This window comes from Bubalus kerabau, chromosome 6 (genome assembly GCF_029407905.1).
Source record: "Bubalus kerabau isolate K-KA32 ecotype Philippines breed swamp buffalo chromosome 6, PCC_UOA_SB_1v2, whole genome shotgun sequence".
NCBI lineage: Eukaryota > Metazoa > Chordata > Mammalia > Artiodactyla > Bovidae > Bubalus > Bubalus kerabau.
Window position 1 is genome coordinate 59894559 of NC_073629.1, and position 23124 is coordinate 59917682.

Consider the following 23124-nt stretch of genomic DNA (forward strand, 5'->3'; position numbering starts at 1 on the left):
CAAGTTTCTCAAGAGGCAGGTAAGGTATTCCCATCTCTTTAAGATAGGAATACCAGGTCTGGTATTCCCATCTCTTTAAGAATTTTTCACAGTTAGTTGTGATCCACATAGTCAAAGGCTTTAGCCTCATCAATGAAGCAGTAGATGTTTTCCCTAAATTCTCTTGCTTTTTCTTTAATCTGACACATTTTGCTTTTTGATCTCTGGTTTCTCTGCCTTTTCTAAATCCAGCTTATACATTGAGAAGTTCTCGGTTCACGTACTGTTGAAGCCTAGCTTGAAGGATTTTGAGAATTACCTTGCTGGCATGTGAAATGAGCACAATTATATGGTAGTTTGAACATTCTTAAGATTTTTTTAAAAGACCAAATAAGATCATGTTATTGTCCTGCAGTCTTTTTTTTTTTTAACTTATAAAATATCATGGAAATATTCCAAATTAGTAAAATATCTAATAGCTAACATTTATTGAGCATACCATATACCCAAGACCCTGTTTTAAGTCCTTTGCATGAATATACTTATTTAATAAAGTTATCAAGTAAATTTAAAGCTAAGTTTATTACTTAACCATAATTATTTAATTTGGATTTTTTATCATAATCCTTCGAGGTAAAGACTGGTTTTACTCTCCTTTTGCAGATAAAGAAAATGAGGTCCAGATATTTCTGTTCAGAGCCACTTACCTTGTAAGTGCTGGAACTGAGTTTGAAACCAGGTGGTCTGACTTTGGACCCTGTGCTTTAAGTACTGTTTCTCATACTGCAGCAGTATCTGGGTCAAGGTGTTTATAAGGGATTTGATGTAGTTTCCTGTTCCCTAAGCTGCTAAGAGGGTAGCTTTCTAATGGAAGATTCTGACTTGGCGCTTCACAGCAATTGTATCCCTCAACTCAAAAGGATACACGTGAAAAATTTTCCTGCAGTTTGTGTCTGTACACGATTTTGTGCAGTTTTGCCCAAATGCTCTAATGAGTGGTGGTAGCAGATACTCTTCTTGGGCCTCTCATCCATGAAGCAGCAACCTGCGCTCTGGAGTGTAGAGTGGGCAATGGCCTCCGATTCTGCCACTTGCCAGCTGTGTGACCTTGGGTAAATTACCTAGCTTTTCTGTACTTCATGTCCCTTATCACTGAAAAGGGAAATAATGTGATGACTTAGGGTTGTTGTGAAGGTTGTCTTCATAAAGTTTTAAAGCATTTAGAACAGCACCTGACGTGTTTGTTAGATCAGTTCCCTAGGTATTCGGTACTTAGTTTTTACCACTTATGTCACTAAATACCCATAACCACCCTACAAAGTAGGTAGTATCACCCTGTTTTATGGGTGAGGAAGCCAGCTGAGAGACTTGGTCAGGATATGACCTGTCTGCCCCAGGCCTGTGAGGCTCACAGTACTCATACTGTGTCCCCAACTGCAGGTCCTCAGAGCCACAAACTCAGCAACAAGGCGGGTGATTAAAGGGATAGCAGATTTTGAGTTTCAGCCATTCAGATATATATTAAAATTTAATTTATGGAGAAGAATTTATTTCTATGGAAAAATCTATTATGCCACTCAGATGAAATCATTTAGATCTTAAATTTGTAAAAAGTAGATTTTAAGAGGTTGAATTTAGTATTCATCTGTACTGATATGCATATCTGAATAGTTTTATGTAAGGTAACAGGTATTAATAATTGAATTGAAAGCTATAGTTTATTTTAGAATAAAATCATAGTAGAACATAGTATTTTTTCCATGTAATCATAAAGTATTTGGTTTTTGAGAGTAATAGCATTTATTAAAATATGCAGATAACTAAATTCTAAAGTTTTATGGCTGAATTTGTAAGGACTAACGTTTAAAGACTTTAAGAATTTAATTTTCTTAACCCAAAGTTGGATAACTCTAATTTTGTGAGATTTTAGCAAAGACTTTAGTTGGTTATTTGTGGAAAATCCTGTGTAATGTTTAGAAGCCCAGATAGTATCATGTTACTACTTTCCTGTATAATGAAAAAAGCAATATTTTCTGACACTTGATTGAAGTTTGTCTTAGAACTCTGATTAGGTAGGCAGTCGTGCCTTCTCAAGTTTGAATTTCAAGTGAACTTGAAAAGAACACTTAAAATAGTGTACTGTGTGAAGGAAATCTTGTAATCAAAACATCACTTAGGTTTCTGCCAAGCGCTCTTTCCGTGGGTAGAAGTGTTAGGAGAGATTTGGGAGATGATGAAGAGTAGTTCTTTTCTCTAAAGGACTCACATCTTGTGCTTCTCTTCCATTGCTGTTTTTGTTTATCCACTTTTGCTTGCTGGAATGAATGTGCTAATTTATCATCAGTTATTTACTTGGGTATTCATTGATTATTAAAATGGGAGGTGGGTACAGAAGTGGAGAATGTGACTCAGGAGTCTAGATGGGAAAAGTGAAATAAACTAGAATGACCCAGAGAATAGAGTTCCTTGGAGTATGTGAACAGGATGATGGTGGGTGATCTGGGCTTTGAAGAAATGTTAGTTTGGGGGCAGGTGAAAGAATAAAGCACAAGTGGAGCACACAGGCCAAAGAGAGTGTGCCAGATGTGGGACTTGGTTCATGTTATAAATGTCTGCTTGAGCACCTGCTGTGTTTCAGGAACTGTTGGATACAAAGGTGAATACCCCACCCTAGTTTAGAAGTTCATAAACTAGTAAACTAAAAGTATATGAAATGATTCGTTGTAATACTGCATGGTATCGTTGTCATAAACCTGATGAGTGTGCATGGTATCACTTTAGTTATGTTTCAGCAGGAAACATAATTATGGAAGGGACTCAAATTTAATACATATATGTGTATATAAACTTGTGTTATCTATTGCTGCATACATAACACATTACTCCAGAATTTAGCAGCTTAAAATAAGTCATTTATCTCCAAGTTTTTGTCCATTGGGAATCTGGGTGCCACTTAGCTGGGTGCCTCTGGCCCAGGGTCTCTCACTAGGCTGCTGTAGGTGTTGGCCAAGGCTGCAGGCATCTCAAGGCTTGAGTGGGGAGGATCTACTTCCAGACTCACTCGCATGGCTCCTGGCTGGCCTCAAGCCCTCACTGACTGTTGGCTGGAGACATTGGTTCATTGCCACATTGGCCTTTCACGGGGCTGCTTGCAACAGGACAGCTGTGACAGCTTGCTTTCCCCAAAAAGAGGGATCCAAGATACCTTGAGTGAGTGAAAGTGTCCCAGTGTTAGTCACTCACTTGTGTCTGACTCTTTGAGACCCTGTGGACTGTAGTGTGCCAGGTTCCTCTGTCCTTCGAATTTCCCAGGCAAGAACACTGGAGTGGGTAGCCATTCTCTTCTCCAGGCGAATCTTCCCAACCCAGGGATCAAAGCCAGTTTGTACCGCAGGCAAATTCTTTACCATCTGAGCCACCAGGAATGACCCCAAATGTAAAGCACGGCCTTTTTTATAACCTAATGAAAGTAAAATCCAATCACTTCTGCTTTATTCTGTTTGTTAGAAGCTAGTCACTAAATACAGCCCACACTGAAGGAACAGAATAATCTAAAGGTGTATACAGGAATGACTGTATCCTACAGGCTGCCTACCCCAAAATTCTATAAGTGGTTAATATATATTGTGCAACCCTGAGTCTTTGGGGAAGAAGGAAGAAAAACCAGGCAAGGAACATTTCTATTGGAAAAAACACATGTAATTAACCTAGAACCACAAATATTCTTGCTAAAGATCCATAAACTTGTATTTGATGATGTCTTAATATTTGAGGGATAAAGGGTAAAATGACTTATTTCTACCCTCATTAAACTTTCTGTGGAACTGATCTCATTGCTAGGCATTGTCTTTATGCCTTTTTAAAGCAAAGTGTTTATAAATGAGTAAAAAGCTATTGGCGGTGGCACAGCACGGGAGAAGTTTAGAGGCGTATCTCAGTTTAAATAGTAGGCAAGATCCTTTAAGAACTGTGTGATCTGAGTGGAATCATTTAAAGTGAATTAGAGGTACTCAGGCTTTTAAAGAACATTGATGAAAATCTTTCATTATATTCTACTTTTAACGTAGATAGATTAATCAATGGATTTGTGTGTACGGTGTTGAAAGATTGAATGGTAGAGTGAAAAGAGCACTAGTTTAAAGATGGAGATTTGTGTCTAGGCTTCAAGAGTCAGACACGACTGAGCAACTGAACTTCACAACCCATTACAAGCGTGACCTCAGGCAGTCCTGTTGACTTTCTTAAGCCCAAGTTTCCTATCTGTAATATAGATAAATACATGTGAAAGAAAATAATTTGACATGAAGAGTGATAGATTTCTTTTTGGAAACTTACTAAAATCCTCATTTTTTTTCAGAGACAGTGTAAATCATTACATTCAACTGTTCAGTTCAGTTCAGTTCAGTTGCTCAGTCGTGTCTGACTCTGCGACCCCATGAACCACAGCACGCCATGCATCCCTGCCCATCACCAACTGCCGGAGTCTACCCAAACCCATGTCCATTGAGTCGGTGATGCCATCCAGCCATCTCATCCTCTGTCGTCCCCTTTTCCTTCTGCCCTCAATCTTTCCCAGCATCAGAGTCTTTTCCAGTGAGTCAGCTCTTCGCATCAGGTGGCCAAAGTATTGGAGTTTCAGCTTCAACATCAGTCCTTCCAATGAACATCCAGGACTGATCTCCTTTTGGATGGACCGATTGGATCTCCTTGCAGTCCAAGGGACTCTCAAGAGTCTTCTCCAACACCACAGTTCAAAAGCATCAATTCTTCGGCTCTCAGCTTTCTTTATAGTCCAACTCTCACATCCATTCATGACTACTTGAAAAACCGTAGCCTTGACTAGACGAACCTTTGTTGGCAAAGTAATGTCTCTGCTTTTTAATATGCTGTCTCACTGCTTCTCAATTTTCTACCAGGATTCTAACCTAAAAAATGGCTACCTGATAATTCTTGACTTCAGCATAATCCACCCAGAAAAGACCAGATTATCCTTTCTTATTTTACACTGAGGTATATCATGTTGTACTTGGGGCCCATAGCAATATAGATGGATGCCAAAGTAGTTCTTCAGAAATAGTGAGATAACATTTTTACTGAAGTTTGCAATTTTACTGCAATTAGTAAGGTTTTCTCTTATGAAGATTTATTGGAATGTACATTGAGGAGTACTTGAAATGTAAAAGTTTATTATGTGCCTATATATATGTTATTCACTCGGAAGGAACAAAACTGTCTTTCTGATGTGTAGGAGAAAAAATTCTTATGGGTTACTTTATAGATTTTTTTTTCTTTATTTCATGATTGTTCCCATCCATCTTAAATGAATGAAGTATCTTTCACAAGATATTGAATTCTTAATCCTTATGTCTTGCTCATAAAATTCATTCATAATTTTGGGAATTTGGGCAGCTACTCTAAACCATGCTATATAAAGAGAATTGGGGGTTACAGATTCAGTTCAGTTCAGTTGCTCAATCGTGTCAGACTTTTTGCTACCCCATGAACTGCAGAATGCCAGGCTTACCTGTCTGACGCCAACTCCCGGAGATTGCTCAAACTCATGTCTATAGAGTCAGTGATGCCATCCAACTATCTCATCCTCTGTCGTCTCCATCTGCTGTCTTCAATCTTTCCCAGGGTCAGGGTCTTTTCTAGTGAGTCAATTCTTCACATCAGGTGGCCAGAGTATTGGAGTTTCAGCTTCAGCAAAAGTCCTTCCAGTGAATATTCAGGACTGATTTCCTTTAGGATGGACTGGTTGGATCTCCTTGCAGTCCAAGGGACTCTCAAGAGTCTTCTCCAACACCACAGTTCAAAAGCATCAGTTCTTTGGTGCTCAACTTTATAGTCCAACTCTCACATCCATACATGACCACTGGAAAAACCATAGCTTTGACTAGATGGACATTTGTCGGCAAAGTAATGGCTCTGCTTTTTAATATGCTGTCTAGGTTGGTCATAGCTTTTCTTCCAAAGAGCAGCCGTCTTTTAATTTCGTGGCTGCAGTCACCATCTGCAGTGATTTTGGAGCCCAAGAAAATAAAGTCTGTCACTTGTTTCCATTGTTTCTCCATCTGTTTGCCATGATCTGATGGGACTGGATACCAAGCCAACTTTTTCACTCTCTTCTTTCACCTTCATCAGGAGGCTCTTTACTTCCTCTTTACTTTCTGCCATAAGGGTGGTGGTTTCTGCATATTTGAGGTTGTTGATATTTCTGCTGGCAGTCTTGATTCCAGCTTTGCTTCATCCATCCTGGCATTTCACATATACTCTGCATATAATTGGATTAAAGATTTACTGAGCATGGCCCGGTCCATCAGAAAAAGGTGCAGTTTCCCCCTCAGTCAGTCTCTCCCATCAGGAAACTTTCATAAGCCTCTTATCCTTATCCATCAGACAGAATGAAAACCACAATTACAGAAAAATAATCAAACTGATTACATGCACCACAACATTGTCTAATTCAGTAAAACCATAAGCCATGCCTTGTAGGGCCACCCAAGATAGATGGGTCATGGTAGAGAGTTCTGACAAAATGTGGTCCACTGGAGAAGGGAATGGCAAACAACTTCAGTATTCTTGTCTTGAGAACCCCTTGAACAGTATGAAAAGGCAAAAAGATAGGACACTGAAAGATGAACTCCACAGGTTGGTAGGTGCCCAGTATGCTACTGGAGAACAGTGGAGAAGTGACTCCAGAAACAATGAAGAGATGGAGCCAAAGCAAAAACAGCACCCAGTTGTGGCTGTGACTGGTGATGGAAGTAAAGTCCAATGCTGTAAAGAGCAATATTGTATAGGAACCTGGAATGTTAGGTCCATGAATCAAGGTAAATTGGAAGTGGTCAAACAGGAGATGGCAAGAGTTAACATCAATTTAGGAATCAGTGAACTAAAATGGACTGGAATGGGTGAATTTAACTCAGATGACCATTATATCTACTACTGTGGATAAGAATCCCTTAGAAGAAATGGAGTAGCCATCATAGTTAACAGAAGAGTCCAAAATGCAGTACTTGGGTGCAATCTCAAAAACGACAGAATGATCTCTGTTCATTTCCAAGGCAAACCATTCAGTATCACAGTAATTCAAGTCTATCCCCCAACCAGTAATCCTAAAGAAGCTGAAGTTGAACGGTTCTATGAAGACCTACAGGACCTTCTAGAACTAACACCCAAAAAAGATGTCCTTTTCATTATAGGGGACTGGAATGCAAAAGTAGAAAGTCAAGAGATACCTGGAGGAACAGGCAAATTTGGCCTTGGAGTACAGAATGAAGCAGGGCAAAGGCTAACAGAGTTTTGCCAAGAGAACACAGTAGGCATAGCAAACGCCCTCTTCCAACAACACAAAAGAAGACTGTACACATGGACATCACCAGATGGTCAACACTGAAATCAGATTTATTATATTCTTTGCAGCCAAAGATGGAGAAGCTCTATAGAGTCAGCAAAAACAAGACCGGGAGCTGACTGTGGCTCAGATCATAAACTCCTTATTGCCAAATTCAGACTTAAATTGAAGAAAGTGGGGAAAACCACTAGGCCATTCAGGTATGACCTAAATCAAATCCCTTATGATTATACAGTGGAAGTGAGAAATAGAATCAAGGGGTTAGGTCTGATATAGTGCCTGAACTGTATGAATGGAGGTTTGTGACATTGTACAGGAGGCAGTGATCAAGACCATCCCCAAGAAAAAGAAATGCAAAAAGGCAAATGGTTGTCTGAGGAGTCCTTATAAATAGCTTAGAAAAGAAGAGAAGCTAAAGGCAAAGTAGAAAAGAAAAGATATATCCATTTGAATGCAGAATTCCAAAGAATAGCAAGGAGAGATAAGAAAGCCTTCCTCAGTGATCCATGCAAAGAAATAGAGGAAAACAATAGAATGGGAAAGACTAGAGATCTCCAAGAAAATTAGAGATACCAAGGAAACATTTCATGCAAAGTTGAGCACAATAAAGGACAGAAATGGTAGGGACCTAACAGAAACAGAAGATATTAAGAGGTGGCAAGAAAACACAGAAACTATACAAAAAAGATCTTCATGACCCAGATAACCACAGTGGTGTGATCACTCACCCAGCGCCAGGCATCCTGGAATGTGAAGTCAAGTGGGCCTTAGGAAGCATCACTACGAACAAAAGCTAGTGGAAGTGATGGAATTCCAGTTGAGCTATTTCAAATCCTAAAAGATGATGCTGTGAAAGTGCTGCACCCAATATGCCAGCAAATATGGAAAAGTCAGCAGTGGCCACAGGACTGGAAAAGGTCAGTTTTCATTCCAATCCCACAGAAAGGCAATGGTGAAGAATGTTCAAACTACCTCATAGTTGCACTCATCTCACATGTTAGTGAAGTAATGCTCAGAATCTCCAAGCCAGGCTTCAACAGTACATGAACCATGAACTTCCAGATGTTCAAGCTGGATTTACAAAAGACTGAGGGGCCAGAGATCAAATTACTAACATCTACTGGTTCATCGAAAAAGCAAGAGAGTTCCAGAAAAACATCTTCTTTATTGACTATGCCAAAGCCTTTGACTGTGTGGATCACAACAAACTGGAAAATTCTTCAAGAGATGGGAATACCAGACCACCTTCCCTGTCTCCTGAGAAATCTGTCAGGCCAAGAAGCAACAGTTAGAACTGTACATGGAACAATGGACTGATTCCAAATTGGGAAAGGAGTACGTCAAGGCTGTATATTGACACCCTGCTTATTTAACTTACATGCGGAGTACATCATGGCACCCCACTCCAGTACTCTTGCCTGGAAAATCCCATGGATGGAGAGCTGGTAGGCTGCAGTCCATGGGATCGCGAAGAGTCGGACACGACTGAGTGACTTCACTTTCACTTTTCACTTTCATGCATTGGAGAAGGAAATGGCAACCCACTCCAGTGTTCTTGCCTGGAGAATCCCAGGGATGGCGGAGCCTGGTGGGCTGCCGCCTGTGGGGTCGCACAGAGTCGGACACGACTGAAGCGACTTAGCAGTAGCAGCAGCAGCAGAGTATATCATGCCAGATGCCGGGCTGGATGAAGCACATGCTGAAATCAAGATTGCTGGGAAAAATATCAATAACCTCAGATAGGCAGATGACACCAACCTTATGGCAGAAAGTAAAGAAGAACTAAAGAGCCTCTTGATGAAAGTGAAAGAGAAGAATGAAAAAGTTGGTTTAAAACTCAACATTCAGAAAACTAAGATCATGGCATCCGGTCCCATCACTTCACGGCAAATAGATGGGGAAACAGTGAAAACCATAACAGACTTTATTTTATTTTATTTTTTGCTCCAAAATCACTGCAGATGGTGACTGAAGCCGTGAAATTAAAAGACGCTTGCTCCTTGGAAGAAAAGCTATGATCAACCTAGAGAGCATATTATAAAGCAGAGACATTACTTTGCCAATAAAGGTCCATCTAGTCAATGCTGTGGTTTTTCTAGTAGTTATGTATGGATGTGATAGTTGGACTATAAAGAAAGGTGAGCACTGAAGAATTGATGCTTTTGAACTATGGTGTTGGAGAAGACTCTTGAGAGTCCCTTGGACCGTAAGGAGATCCAACCAGTCTATCCTAAGGGAAATCAGTCCTGAATATTCATTGGAAAGACTGATGTTGAAGCTGAAACTCCAATACTTTGGCCACCTGATGCAAAGAACTGACTCATTGGAAAAGACTGTGATGTTGGGAAAGATTGAAGGTGGGAGGAGAAGGGGGCAATAGAGGATGAGATAGTTGGATGGCATCACCGACTCTATGGACGTGAGTTTGAGTAAACTCTGGAAATTGGTGATTGATAGGGCAGCCTGGCATGCTGTATTCCATGGAGTCCTAAAGAGTCACATGATTGAGTGACTGAACTGACCTCACTCTGCATATAATTTAACTAAGCAGGTTGATAATATACAGCCTTGATGTACTCCTTTCCCAATTTTGAACCAGTCAGTTGTTCCATGTCTGATTCTATTGCTTTTTGACCCTCATACAGGTTTCTCAGGAGACAAGTATAGAATAGTTTGCGTAAATTATTCTCTTTGGGGATGCATATTGACGTGTATTCTCTGTTCTTGAAAAGACTGGCTAGTTGACATTTTATCGCAAGCCTCAGTGTGTATGATTTGGTGCCTCATTGAACAGAAGAGTTGGTTTTCACTTTGGATGTTTAACTAGACCTGAATATTTTGCAACTATGTTTTTGTTTTTAACAGGACAGGGAACAATTTACTGTTGAAATCTGTAGACATTGGAGAGCTAAACACACAGTTAAGAGTAACTGACTTAAATACCGTTTTAAAGTGTGGATATGTAGTAGATCATTGACTCAATGGGCATGAACTTGAGGAAAGTCAGGGAGATGGTGGAGGTTTAAGCCTGGTGCGCTGTAGTCCATGGGGTTGTAGAGAGTCAGACACAAGTTAGCGACTGAACAACAACGAATTGTATTAGACATATTTTGGTGTTTAATAATCTTTCTGTATGAGGAGAAAAGGCACTTAGAGCCAGTGTTATGTTTTCTAAAGATGTGTCTCAGATCTTCTGAGGATTTATGTTGAAGTCTTAACTGAGAGCAGCAATGCGTTTTGTTACAGATTTTAGAATCCTGTCATTTATACCAATCAGATCCATGTTGGGATGATGATGATAATAACTGATATTAATTACATGTGTCCCATATGCTAGGCAGTTGCTAAATAAATATTTTATATACATTATCTCAATCCTTAGAAGATAATGGCAGTTTATCAGTGAGGAAACTAGGGCTTGGAGAAGTTAAAGTAAGTTACCCAAACCAGAGCCAGGTTAGAATCGTTGGGTTTATTGTCCCTTGGATTCTGTTTTGCTTATAGCTACTAGTTCTGAAAACCAAAAGTGAGATAATTTTCCTTTCTGAGTGCAGATTCAGCTCTCATCCTGTTCTTCCTGTTGCTAAAAACACCCATTTAAGGTCAGTGGAAAGTACAAGAGTTCAAGGTGTTCTTCCCAAAACACATGAGTAGCAAAATAGCAAAAGATCAGTGCCAGACTAGAAAGCCTTCTGTGTGTATGTGTGTGACATCATAATATGTGTACAATATGTGACATTTTATCACGTAATTGTGATATGTGATATCACGTAATTGTGAATTGCATAATATGTATGCAAATCACATACAGTGATTTGCACGAGTATATATTTTATGTTGCTGTGTGATCTAGGAATTGTCATCTCTCTTTTGCCCTTGTTCCAATCCATCTATAAATCCTGAAGGTTCTGTCTCCAGGACACATGCTTAATTTATCCATGTGTCTCTGCTTTCACTGAAGAGACATACTGTAACTCTGGTCTTCTTGCCTGAATTATTGCAGTAGCTTGATTTCTTCAGTGCCCACTGTTGCCCCCTATAATCTCATAGGGCAGAATGGCTGTAAAGATATTTTTTAAAGCCTAAAGGGGATCACGTTTCTTTCCTGCCTAAGCTGCTTTGAGAGCTTTTCATTGCAGTTTAGAGGAAATCCAACTTCGTACATCTGTTACTGTGCTTCAGGTGTACTGGCTGTTTTTATGTTTTTCATATGTACCAAGTTCTTTCCATCTTGGGTTTTTGTATGCCCTGTTTTCTCCACCTGGGCTTCTCTGGTCATTGGCTATTTTTTGTGGTTGATGATTCCGTATCATTTAGGTCTCAGTTCAGACATCAGCATCTCAGTGCAGCCTTCCTTGACTGATCCAGATCCCTCCCGCCCATTCTCTCATTAGTGTTTTATTTTCCTTATTCTCATCGCAATGAATGTGAGGTTACTGTAATTTATGGCTTGCTTCTGATCTATTTCCACCCCACCAGAATGTGGACTCCTGAGAGCGGGGCTTCCCTATGCCTAAGGCATGCTAGCGTTGTAGTAGCACGGTTAAAATTTTACTGAATGAATGAAAGATTTCGTCTCACTTTAACATCATATTGTGAATATTCTCCCATATCTTTAGTATTCAAAAGAGAGGTGGTATGATAAACTCTCCATCTACAGTCCAGATCTGGCCTAAAGACACATTTTATTTGGCTTATTAAAAAATGGTGGTGTTTGAGGTATAACTTCTATTCAGTCAAGTGCACAGGTCTTAAGTGTACAGCTTGACGAATTGTACTGATATGTGTACCTAAGTAACCACCTCTCAGATCAAAATGTGTGGTGCCCTCATCTCCCCCTTGTAGCCATCCCGCCTTTGCACAGGGTAGCTGGCATAGCTCATGTTTGTAATTAGCTGCTAATATTATTTGGAGATTTTCCGGAGAAATCCAGCATCTCAGCATCTCTCAAAATGAAATGATGTACCAACATAGGAGTTGCTTTCTCTTTTGGCCACAGTTTATTGTGGCTGGGAAGCAGCTGTCCAAAGTGTTGACATGTGTTCTCCAGCTTGCGTCCCGTCTTCACCTCTCTCCTCCTGTCCCTGACCTTGAAATCAATTTCCAGTTGCCATTTATAATTTCACTTGAATTTTTCATGGTGGAGAAATATTTACTGCTCCTGTTATCTCTATAGAAAAATAGAAGTATGAATGGTAGACTAAAAAGTTTGTGTGTTTCTTATACTTAGTCTATTTGATTCATATTCATTTCTTGCCTTTTGTGTATTTGTTAGCCACTCTAATTCTGAAAGATTGTGTTAAAAGGATGCACAGTGTTCCAGTATATAAATGTATTATGTAACCAATCTCCTACTGTAGAACATATAAGTGATTTCTGTCTTTTTCATATTATAAGGAACAATATGTAGGTGAATCTTTGTGGAAAATGTTATTTTATTAGGATTAAGTTTTAAAAGTGGAATTTCTGCATCAAAATATATTTTCATTATTAAGACTTTGATACATATTGTCGAATTGCTTGGTAGTAGTATAAATTGTTCTAATCTTTCTTGAGAGCAGTATATGGGAGTATTCATTTCACTGCATCCATGCCAACACTAATTAAAAGTTTTGCTAATATAGTTAGTAAAAACTGCAAACAAAAAATGGGAATGCTGATCAAGAAATTTTTTTCTTTTCAAAAAAGTAAAGTAAAGTAGGAATTTTACTTTAAAGGATATAATTTGGAAATATTTATTAGGGCTTTCCAGGTGGCTCAGTGGTAAAGACGGAGAAGGCAATGGCACCCCACTCCAGTATGCTTGCCTGGAAAATCCCATGGGCGGAGGAGCCTGGTAGGCTGCAGTCCATGGGGTCGCTAAGAGTCGGACACGACTGAGCGACTTCACTTTCACTCTTCACTTTCATGCATTGGAGAAGGAAATGGCAACCCACTCCAGTGTTCTTGCCTGGAGAATCCCAGGAATGGGGGAGCCTGGTGGGCTGCCGTCTATGGGGTCTCACAGAGTTGGACACGACTGAAGCGACTTAGCAGCAGGAGCAGCAGCAGCAGTGGTAAAGAATCCGCCTACCAGTGCAGGAGATGCAAGAGACACAGGTTTGATCCCCAGGTTGGGAAGTTCCCCTGGAGTAGGAAATGGTAACCCACTCCAATATTCTAGTACAATTCTGTACCTTAGATTTATATTGTGAGTCAGATCATGTACTTTATATATGTGAGGTAATGCGAATACCTTATTATAACTTGAGAAGCCTTTTTAACCTTGATCCTTACACACACACTGTTAGTACTGTTCATGGGGTTCTCAAGGCAAGAATACTGAAGTGGTTAATGGCACCCCACTCCAGTACCCTTGCCTGGAAAATCCCATTGGCAGAGGAGCCTAGTGGGCTGCAGTCCATGGGGTCGAGAAGAGTCGGACACGACTGAGTGACTTCAGTTTCACTTTTCACTTTCATGCATTGGAGAAGGAAATGGCAACCCACTCCAGTGTTCTTGCCTGGAGAATCCCAGGGACGGGGGAGCCTGGTGGGCTGCCATCTATGGGGTCGCACAGAGTTGGACACGACTGAAGTGACTTACCTTTCCTTACCTTTGCCATTCCTACCAGACCGCCTGACCTGCCTCTTGAGAAATCTGTATGGAGGTCAGGAAGCAACAGTTAGAACTAGACATGAAACAACAGTCTGGTTCCAAATCAGGAAAGAAGTACATCAAGGCTGTATATTGTCACCCTGCTTATTTAACTTATATGCAGAGTACATCATGTGAAATGCTGGGCTGGAGGAAGCACAAGCTAGAATCTTGAACTGTGCTATTGGAGAAGACTCTTGAGAGTCCCTTGGACTTCAAGGAAATCCAACCAGTCCATCCTAAAGGAAATCAGTCCTGAATATTCATTGGAAGGACTGATGCTGAAGCTGAAACTCCAGTACTTTGGCCACCTGATGGGAAGAACTGACTCATTGGAAAAGACCCTGATGCTGGGAAAGATTGAAGGCAGGAGGAGAAGGGGATGATAGAGGATGATGTGGTTGGATGGCATCACCGACTCAATGGACATGAGTTTGAGTAAAATCCGGGAGTTGCTAATGGACAGGGAGCCCTGGTGTGCTGCAGGCTATGGGGTCGCAAAGAGTGGACATGACTGAGCAACTGAACTGAACACACACGCACACACACACACACACACAGAAACACAGAGTTTTTATTATTGTGCTTTACTATGTTCTATGTGATAGTACATGAGAGTAATTCAGAATCCTTCTGGTTTGAAGCACGCATGACTTTCTGACGCATTGACTTTATATTTGCCTTCATATGTTTAATTCAATGCTCTTATTCTGTGATTTGTTTTCTAAGGAAATGCCTACATAGAAGAGTGACAGCAGCTGGGCTGAATGTGTCACTGCTGAATTGGTTCCTCAGGTATCCTGGCTCTGGTGATTGCTATGGGAGATTGGATGACTGTTACAGATCCAGGTCTGTCTTCAGGTAACGGAGTTTAGAATACTTGTAAGCTAGAACAGTAATTGCAAATGTTAATTTTCAGTGACACTATAATTACCATAAATACTAAAGATGTACCTAGAGAGAGACATAATAGGAGTAAAATATATAATTTTCATCTTTCTTTAGTAAAGTCATCAGGGAGAGCTGAGGATTGTGCCTATGGATGGAGGAGCCTGGTAGGCTGCAGTCCATGGGGTCGCTAAGAGTCGGACAAGACTGAGTGACTTCAGTTTCACTTTTCACTTTTATGCATTGGAGAAGGAAATGGCAACCCACTCCAGTGTTCTTGCCTGGAGAATCCCAGGGATGGGGAAGCCTGGTGGGCTACTATCTATGGGGTTGCACAGAGTCGGACACGACTGAAGCGACTTAGCAGCAGCAGCAGCAGGGTTAAGTGCTTTGACTGGATAGTTGATTACTTGAGGAGATTTTTCTGCATTTGAAATAAATTCATTGGCTACCTCAGTATATTTCTCTGATTTATTCCTTTAATCACATAAAGTTTGAGTGCATAGACAAGTAGGTTTTGCCTAACAGTTTTATAAATCTAAAGTACTGTTAATTTTTAAAATAGAATATTGGAACTTAACATGCCTTCTAAGAGCACCACTTTATTGTATATTTTTTGGAAAATATTATATAGTTTTCATACAAAAACCAGCTTTGCCCTAATTTGAAAAAACAATATTTCTATAATTCAGAATCTTTGGTAATGAAAATCATGTTATTAGCTTTGCATGCATTTTTGAAAATTATTTATGTTTATTGATTCTTTCAGAAAGCAAAACTATCTCTCAATATACCTCAGAAACAAAGATGTCTCCATCAAGTTTATACTCACAGCAAGTGCTATGTTCTTCAATACCTTTATCAAAAAATGTGCACAGTTATTTTAGTGCCTTCTGCACAGAAGAGAATATTGAGCAAAGTATCTCATATCTTGATCAGGTAACTCTTTTTTGTAAGATACAATAAATAACAGAAATCATGTTATACAACAGAACATAAGAATGGTAAACTTGTCAAGCACACATATGTTACATATTGGCCCAGAACTTATATTAGATTTGCAGAGAACCTTGGTGACCATATAGTCTAGATACCAGCTGAATGCTTTTGATGGAACCATTCGGCTCCCTCATCACTCCAGGAGCTCTGCCAGGGGGAGCTTTACCCTTATTTTACATGTAGAAACCTAAGTGCCTATTCCAGATCACAGGTAATTGTAGAGCAGAGGCTGAAAGAGCCCAGGTCTCTTAAATCTTTGTCCTTTGGCATAGGTACTCTTCTCTTAAGTATCTCAGGATAGTTTTCTTTCTTAGAAGAGATTTCTGTCTTTTGTTTATTTACTAAGTTGTCAGTAACCAACTTTTAGGAAAACATTTTCTCCTACTAGGAATTGACTACTTTCGGTTTTCCTTCATTATATGAAGAATCCAAAGGTAAAGAGACAAAGAGAGGATTAAATATAGTTGCTGTTTTAAATTGCATGAATGAGCTACTTGTACTTCAGCGGAAGAACCTTCTAGCTCAGGAAAATGTGGAAACACAGAATTTGAAACTGGGAAGCGACATGGACCATCTGCAGAACTGCTATGCAAAACTTAAGGTAGAAATTACATTTCAGTGTGTATTTCAATACCATTGTTATGTAGTTTGATACTATAAATTTTCATTGGACTATATCAAACAAATTTTAGTGGTTTTTTTTTTTTTTTTAAGTTTTAGGATTTTTTAAAATTGCTGAGTGAAAGTGAGCATAGTTTGTACAAATCAACTGTGCTGCTGCCTGATATCCATGTTGAAGGCGATGATTTTATGAACTGTTTGGTGTCTTGCTGAATCTTTGAAAAGTTAGATCAGGAAATACTTACATCTGAGGAAAATAAAATGAGGACCTCCCCCCACCCTATCCAGTCTTGCTTAATAAAGTAGATGCTTAATTTAAAATAATCTTACTGTGAGATACTGCATCAGTTTATTTCAATAATAGTATTCTTGAGGTGATCTATGCCACAGTTGCTAAAGCTCAATAATGAAAGCAGACCAGATAACTACTAAGTCTTAGAGGTCCCTGGGACTCTAGAGAGGACCAGAGAAGAATGCTTTCAGAGACCTGCTTATTTCTCAGAACAAAAGAAGTATTTTTTACATTGACCTGCTACCTTGAACTATAGCACATCTGTTGCTGGCTCTATTTTGTTTTCATTCTTTCCTTTTAAAGGAACAAATGTATTCCTTTTTTTTTAAAAAAAATGTATTATTCATTTATTTAAGAAATGAATTTCTCATTTATTGAGAGGAAAGAAGGTATTCAAATCACAGTCTGATAGGGACTTATGATTGTATATTATAAAGGAGGTAATAGTCAATTCAAAGCAAAATTTTTTTAAAGATATACTGTTCTATAATGGTTTTCTTTTTTATTTTTCTTCTGTATCTTCTCCTACCCCACTCCAAGAACAGATAACAACAATAACCTACTCAGCATTTTGAATCTCTAAGCTCTATTGGAAAATAATAGAATCTCTAGTATATAATATAAAATATATTTAATAGGGAAGCATTTTAGCTTCTCAGCAGCCCTCGCCCATACCAGCCTGTCATTGCCAAATACTATTATATGTTGTCGTCTTAGCTCATATACATATATAACAGTATATTTTGTCTATTATAATAATATTAGGTTTTTGTACATTCTGTATGCTGTGGCCGATTGGGGAACTGTGATAGAGGGGATAGTTGATACCCTCCAACCTTATTAAAAGGCTGTGGATTTTAGTTTTAATCAGAGAAACTTATGGAAGATCTTATGAATTAGACAGACCCAAAGTTTTGAGTCCTAGAAGGGAGTAATTCTGCATTAAAATTTTTTCTAGGTGCCTTTGGTTCACTGTCTTGTAAATAGCTAGTGAGTAATTGCATAAAATATTGGTAATCTGGGACTGTTGAACCTTTCCTCTAAGAAATGATCATTCATTGGGACGACCCAAGCATAGAGTGTTTTCTAAGAAATCTTCTAATTTGGGATTTGATCTGGGCCAAAATCAGGTATTTTGGATCAGCTGTGGACAGAAATGTGTGTACAATGGGAGAAGTTGCTGATCTATCCTAGAAAAGTTTCAAGATCTAACTATTTTTCACTCAATTTGTTGAGCAGAATTTATGGAGTATTTTTGTGGTAGTCAGTCGGTTTCAAATATAAGTAGAACCCTGTCCCTGTTTGCAAGGAGATTGTAGTCATTGTAAAGGGACAAGTTGATCTGTAATTATTTGCTTTACTCATTCTTGGTGTGGGAGGTAAGGACTGCTACAGAGAGAAGTAACACTTGATCTGAGATTTGAGGAATGAATAAAAATTCAATAGTGGAGGCAGTCCTAAGATGGCAGAGGAATAGGATGGGGAGACCACTTTCTCCCCCACAAATTCATCAAAAGATCATGTGAATGCTGAGCAACTTGCACAAGACAACTTCTGAATGCTGGCGGAGGACACGAGGCACCCAGAAAGGCAGCCCGTTCTCTTCAAAAGTAGGTAGAACAAAATATAAAAGACAAAAAGAGAGACAAAAGAGTTAGGGATGGAGACCTGTCCTGGGGAGGGAGTCATGAAGGAGGAAAAGGTTTCCAAACAGCAGGAAACCCTCTCTGGCGGGTCTGTGGGGAGTTTTGGAATCTCAGAGGGCAACATAACTAGGAGGGGAAGAAAAAAAACCCCACAGAACATGCGCCTAACCACAACTCCCAGCATAGAACTAGCCTAGACGCTCGTGTCCGCCACCAGCAAGCGTGGGCTGGACAGGGAGGTACAGGCTGCATTTAGGGTAAGGACCGGGCCTGAATGCCCTGAGGACACTCTGAGGGAGCTTTCGTGAGATAGCAACCCAAACTGTGGGATAGCCAGCAAGAGGGGAAAAAAAAAACTTTCCTTCGAAAAGCTCTAACCTGAGGTGCAGCCTGGCCCGCTCACATAACAAAAGATTGAGCGAATACCAAAGGCGAGCTAGCCAGCTGCAGATTGGCCCATCCACCCACCCGAGGCAGAGAGGCAGGCTGGTGACAGCCAGAGCCAGAAGACGAAGGGCAGTGTTGGCCCCAGAGACCAGCATCCTCCACCAGTGAGCAGGCTCTCAGTTGCTAACCCAAGTCTTGCTGGGATCCTAGACGGTTGACATCTGCCAGAAGGGTCACAGCCAGAGATCAGCTCCCCAGAGGAGACACACAGCATACCTGAGACAGTGTTCTCGAGGCATAACCAGGAAACGGAGCTGCTGGGACCTGGGAGGTGATTAAGACGCACAGCCCACCTGGGACAGTGCACACCAAGCATCTGGCTACCTGAGCTGCTCGGACCTGGGAAGGGCACAAAACGCATACCCAACCGAGTCTGTGACTTTGTGGAGTACCTGAGAACATGAACCTGAGCAGCTTAGACCTGAGAAGTGCAGGAAATGCAGGGCCTGGTTTAGACAGTTCCCCTGCAGAGCAACCTGGAGCCTGAGCAGTGTAGACCAGGAAAGCACATGCTGCTGTGAGCTGGGGCAAACCCAGTGTGATCCATACACTGCGAGCACTCCCCACACATGCCAATGATATTTGTTTGCAGTGTTCTTCCCTCCCACAGCAAAGTGGGCCTAAATAAGTGACCACCTGCACCCCCTTGTGTCAGGGTGGAAATTAGACACTGAAGAGACTTGCAAACAGCAAACCAAAATAAACAAAGAAGAGGGAACTGCTCTGGAAGTGACAGGTGCAACAGATTAAAACCCTGTAGTTAGCATTGACTAAAGCTTGGAAGGGGCCTATAGACCTTAAGAAGAAGTATAAGCTGGAAAGAAGAACTATCTGAAACTGAATTGACCTCACACTGCCCTGAACAGCTCCAGAGAAATTTCTAGATATATTTTTACTATTATAATTTTTTAATTAAAAACAAATTTTTTAATTTTTAAGTTCTGTATTACTCCTTTAATTTTATAACCTACTATTATCTTGCAAAAAAGACCCTGTTTTTAAAGCAAATTTCATATATATATTTTTTATAATTTTTGTGATTGATTTTGTTTTGTATTTTTAATATTGTAGTTTTGAGAGTCTAACATCTACTCTAGATTTTTAATCTTTGCTTTTTGGTATTATCAATTTTGTATCTTTACGAATCTTAAACTTCAATACCCGTTTTTACTTACGGGTGTGATTACTGGCTTGATTGCTTTCCCCTTTTAACTCTCCCTTTTCTCCCCCAGGTCACCTCTTATCTCTTCCCTGCCCCTTCTCTTCTCTACTTAACTCTGTGAATCTCTCTGGGTGTTCTGGGCTATGGGGAACACGTAGGGAACTGATTACTGGCTAGATTGGTGTCTGCCCTTTTGACTTCCCCTCTCTCCTCTTGGTCACCTCTCTCTCCCTCCTCCCTCTTCTCTTCTCTATGTAACTCTATGTAGCTTACCTCAAGGAACAAGAGAAAAATTGAATAAATAACCCAACTTTACACCTAAAGCAACTAGAAAAGGAAGAAATGAAGAACCCCAGGGTTAGTAGAAGGAAAGAAATCATAAAAAATTAGGGCAAAAATAAATGAAAAGGAAACAAAGGAGACTATAGCAAAAATCAACAAAACTAAAAGCTGGTTCTTTGAGAAGATAAATAATATAGACAAACCATTAACCAGACTCATCAAGAAAAAAAGGGAGAAGAAGCAAATCAAAAAAATTAGAAATGAAAATGGAGAAATCGCAACAGACAACATAGAAATACAAAGGATCATAAGAGACTACTATCAGCAACTATATGCCAATAAAATGGACAACTTGGAAGAAATGGACGAATTCTTAGAAAAGTATAACCTTCCAAAACTGAACCAGGAAGAAATAGAAAATCTTAACAGACCCATCACAAGCACGGAAATCAAAACTGTGATCAAAAATCTTCCAACAAACAAAAGCCCAGGATCAGATGGCTTCACAGGTGAATTTCTACCAAAAATTTAGAGAAGAGCTAACACCTATCCTACTCAAACTCTTCCAGAAAATTGCAGAGGAAGGTAAACTTCCAAACTCATTCTATGAGGCCACCATCACCCTAATACCAGAACTAGACAAAGATGCCACAAAAAGAGAAAACTATAGGCCAGTGTTACTGATGAACATAGATGCAAAAATCCTTAACAAATTTCTAGCAAACAGAATCCAACAATCTATTAAGCAGATCATGCATCATCACCAAGTGGGCTTTATCCTAGGGATGCAAGGATTCTTCAATATTTGCAAATCAATCAATATGATACACCACATTAACAAATTGAAAGATAAAAACCACATGATTATCTCAATAGATGTAGAGAAAGCCTTTGACAAAATTCAACATCCGTTCATGATAAAAACCCTCCAGAAAGCAGGTATAGAAGGAACATACCTCAACATAATAAAAGCCATGTATGATAAATCCACAGCAAACATTATCCTCAATGGTGAAAAATTGAAAACATTTCCCCTAAAGTCAGGAATAAGACAAGGGTGCCCATTCTCACCACTACTATTCAACATAGTTTTGGAAGTTTTAGCCACAGCAATCAGAAAAGGAAAATAAATAAAAGGAATCCAGATTGGAAAAGAAGGAAAACACTCACTGTTGGCAGATGACATGATCCTCTACAAAGAAAACCCTAAAGACTCCACCAGAACATTACTAGCGCTAATCAATGAATATAGTAAAGTTGCAGGATATAAAATTAACACACAAAAATCTCTTGCATTCCTATAGACTAACAGTGAGAAAACAGAGAAATTAAGGAAACAATTCCATTCACCACTGCAGTGAAAAGAATAAAATACTTAGGAATAAATCTACCTAAAGAAACAAAAGACCTATATATATAAAACTATAAAACACTGATGAAAGAAATCAAAGATGACACAAATAGATGGAGAAATATACCATGTTCATGGATTGGAACAGTCAATATAGTGAAAATGAGTATACTACCCAAAGCAATCTATAGATTCAGTGCAATCCCTATCAAGCTACCAACAGTATTTTTCAGAGAACACATAATTTCACAATTTGTATGAAAATACGAAAAACCTTGAATAGCCAAAGCATTCTTGAGAAAAAAGAATGGACCTGGAGGAATCAACCTGCCTGACTTCAGACTGTGCTACGAAGCTATAATCATTAAGACAGTGTGGTACTGGCACAAAGACAGAAATTATAGATCAGTGGAACAAAATAGCCTAGAGATAAGTCTATGCATCTATAGACACCTTATCTTTGACAAAGGAGGCATGAATATATAATAGAGAAAAGACAATCTCTTTAATAAATGGTGCTGGGAAAACTGGTCAACCACTTGTAAAAGAATGAAACCAGAATACTTTATAACACTATACACAAAAATAACTCAAAATGGATAAAAGATCTAAACGTTAAGACCAGAAACTATAAAACTCCTAGAGGAGAACATAGGCAAAACACTCTGACATAAATCATAGCAGGATCCTCTATGATCTACCTCCCAGAGTAATGGAAATAAAAGCAAAAATAAATGGACCTAATTAAACCTAAAAGCTTTTGCACAATGAGGGAAACTATAAATAAGCAAGGTGAAAAGACAGCCTTCAAAATGGGAGAAAATAATAGTAAACGAAGCAACTGACAAAGAATTAATCTCAAAAATATACAAGCAACTCCTGCAGCTCAATTCCAGAAAAATAAATGACCCAATCAAAAAATGAGCTAAAGAACTAAACAGACATTTCTCCAAAGAAGACATACAGACGGCTAACAAACACTTGAAAAGATGCTCAACATCACTCATTATCAGAGAAATGCAAATCAAAACCACAATGAGGTACCATCTCACTCTGGTCAGAATGGCTAATATCAAAAACTCTACAAACAATAAATGCTGGAGAGGGCGCGGACAAAAGGGAACCCTCTTACACTGTTGGTGGGAATTCAAACTAGTACAGCCACTATGGAGAACAGTGTGGAGATTCCTTTGAAAACTGGGAACAGAACTGCCATATGACCCAGCAATCCCACTGCTACGCATACACACTGAGGAAACCAGAATTGAAAGAGACACGTGTACCCCAATGCTCATTGCAGCATTGTTTACAATAGCCAGGACATGGAAGCAACCTAGATGTCCATCAGCAGACAAATGGATAAGAAAGCTGTGGTACATATACACAATGGACTATTACTCAGCCATTAAAAAGAATGCATTTGAATCAGTTCTAATGAGGTGGATGAAACTGGAGCCTATTATA

The 23124-nt window shown here is 39.5% G+C and overlaps 1 protein-coding gene across 12 annotated transcripts in view; it reads left to right on the top strand.

The window, feature by feature from the left end:
- The window catches only part of SSX2IP (SSX family member 2 interacting protein), a 58261-nt gene that overhangs the window by 14196 nt on the left and 20941 nt on the right, over nt 1–23124 (top strand). For 7 of the 12 annotated variants that reach the window (XM_055585328.1, XM_055585329.1, XM_055585327.1 and 4 more), the window contains 3 exons: nt 14702–14833; nt 15630–15799; nt 16248–16460. In XM_055585328.1, coding sequence (XP_055441303.1) covers nt 14791–14833; nt 15630–15799; nt 16248–16460 — 426 coding nt within the window. In that variant the 5' untranslated portion in view covers nt 14702–14790. The remainder of the gene's footprint in view (nt 1–14701; nt 14834–15629; nt 15800–16247; nt 16461–23124) is intronic. The other 5 variants (XM_055585335.1, XM_055585336.1, XM_055585334.1 and 2 more) reach the window with 2 other exon arrangements.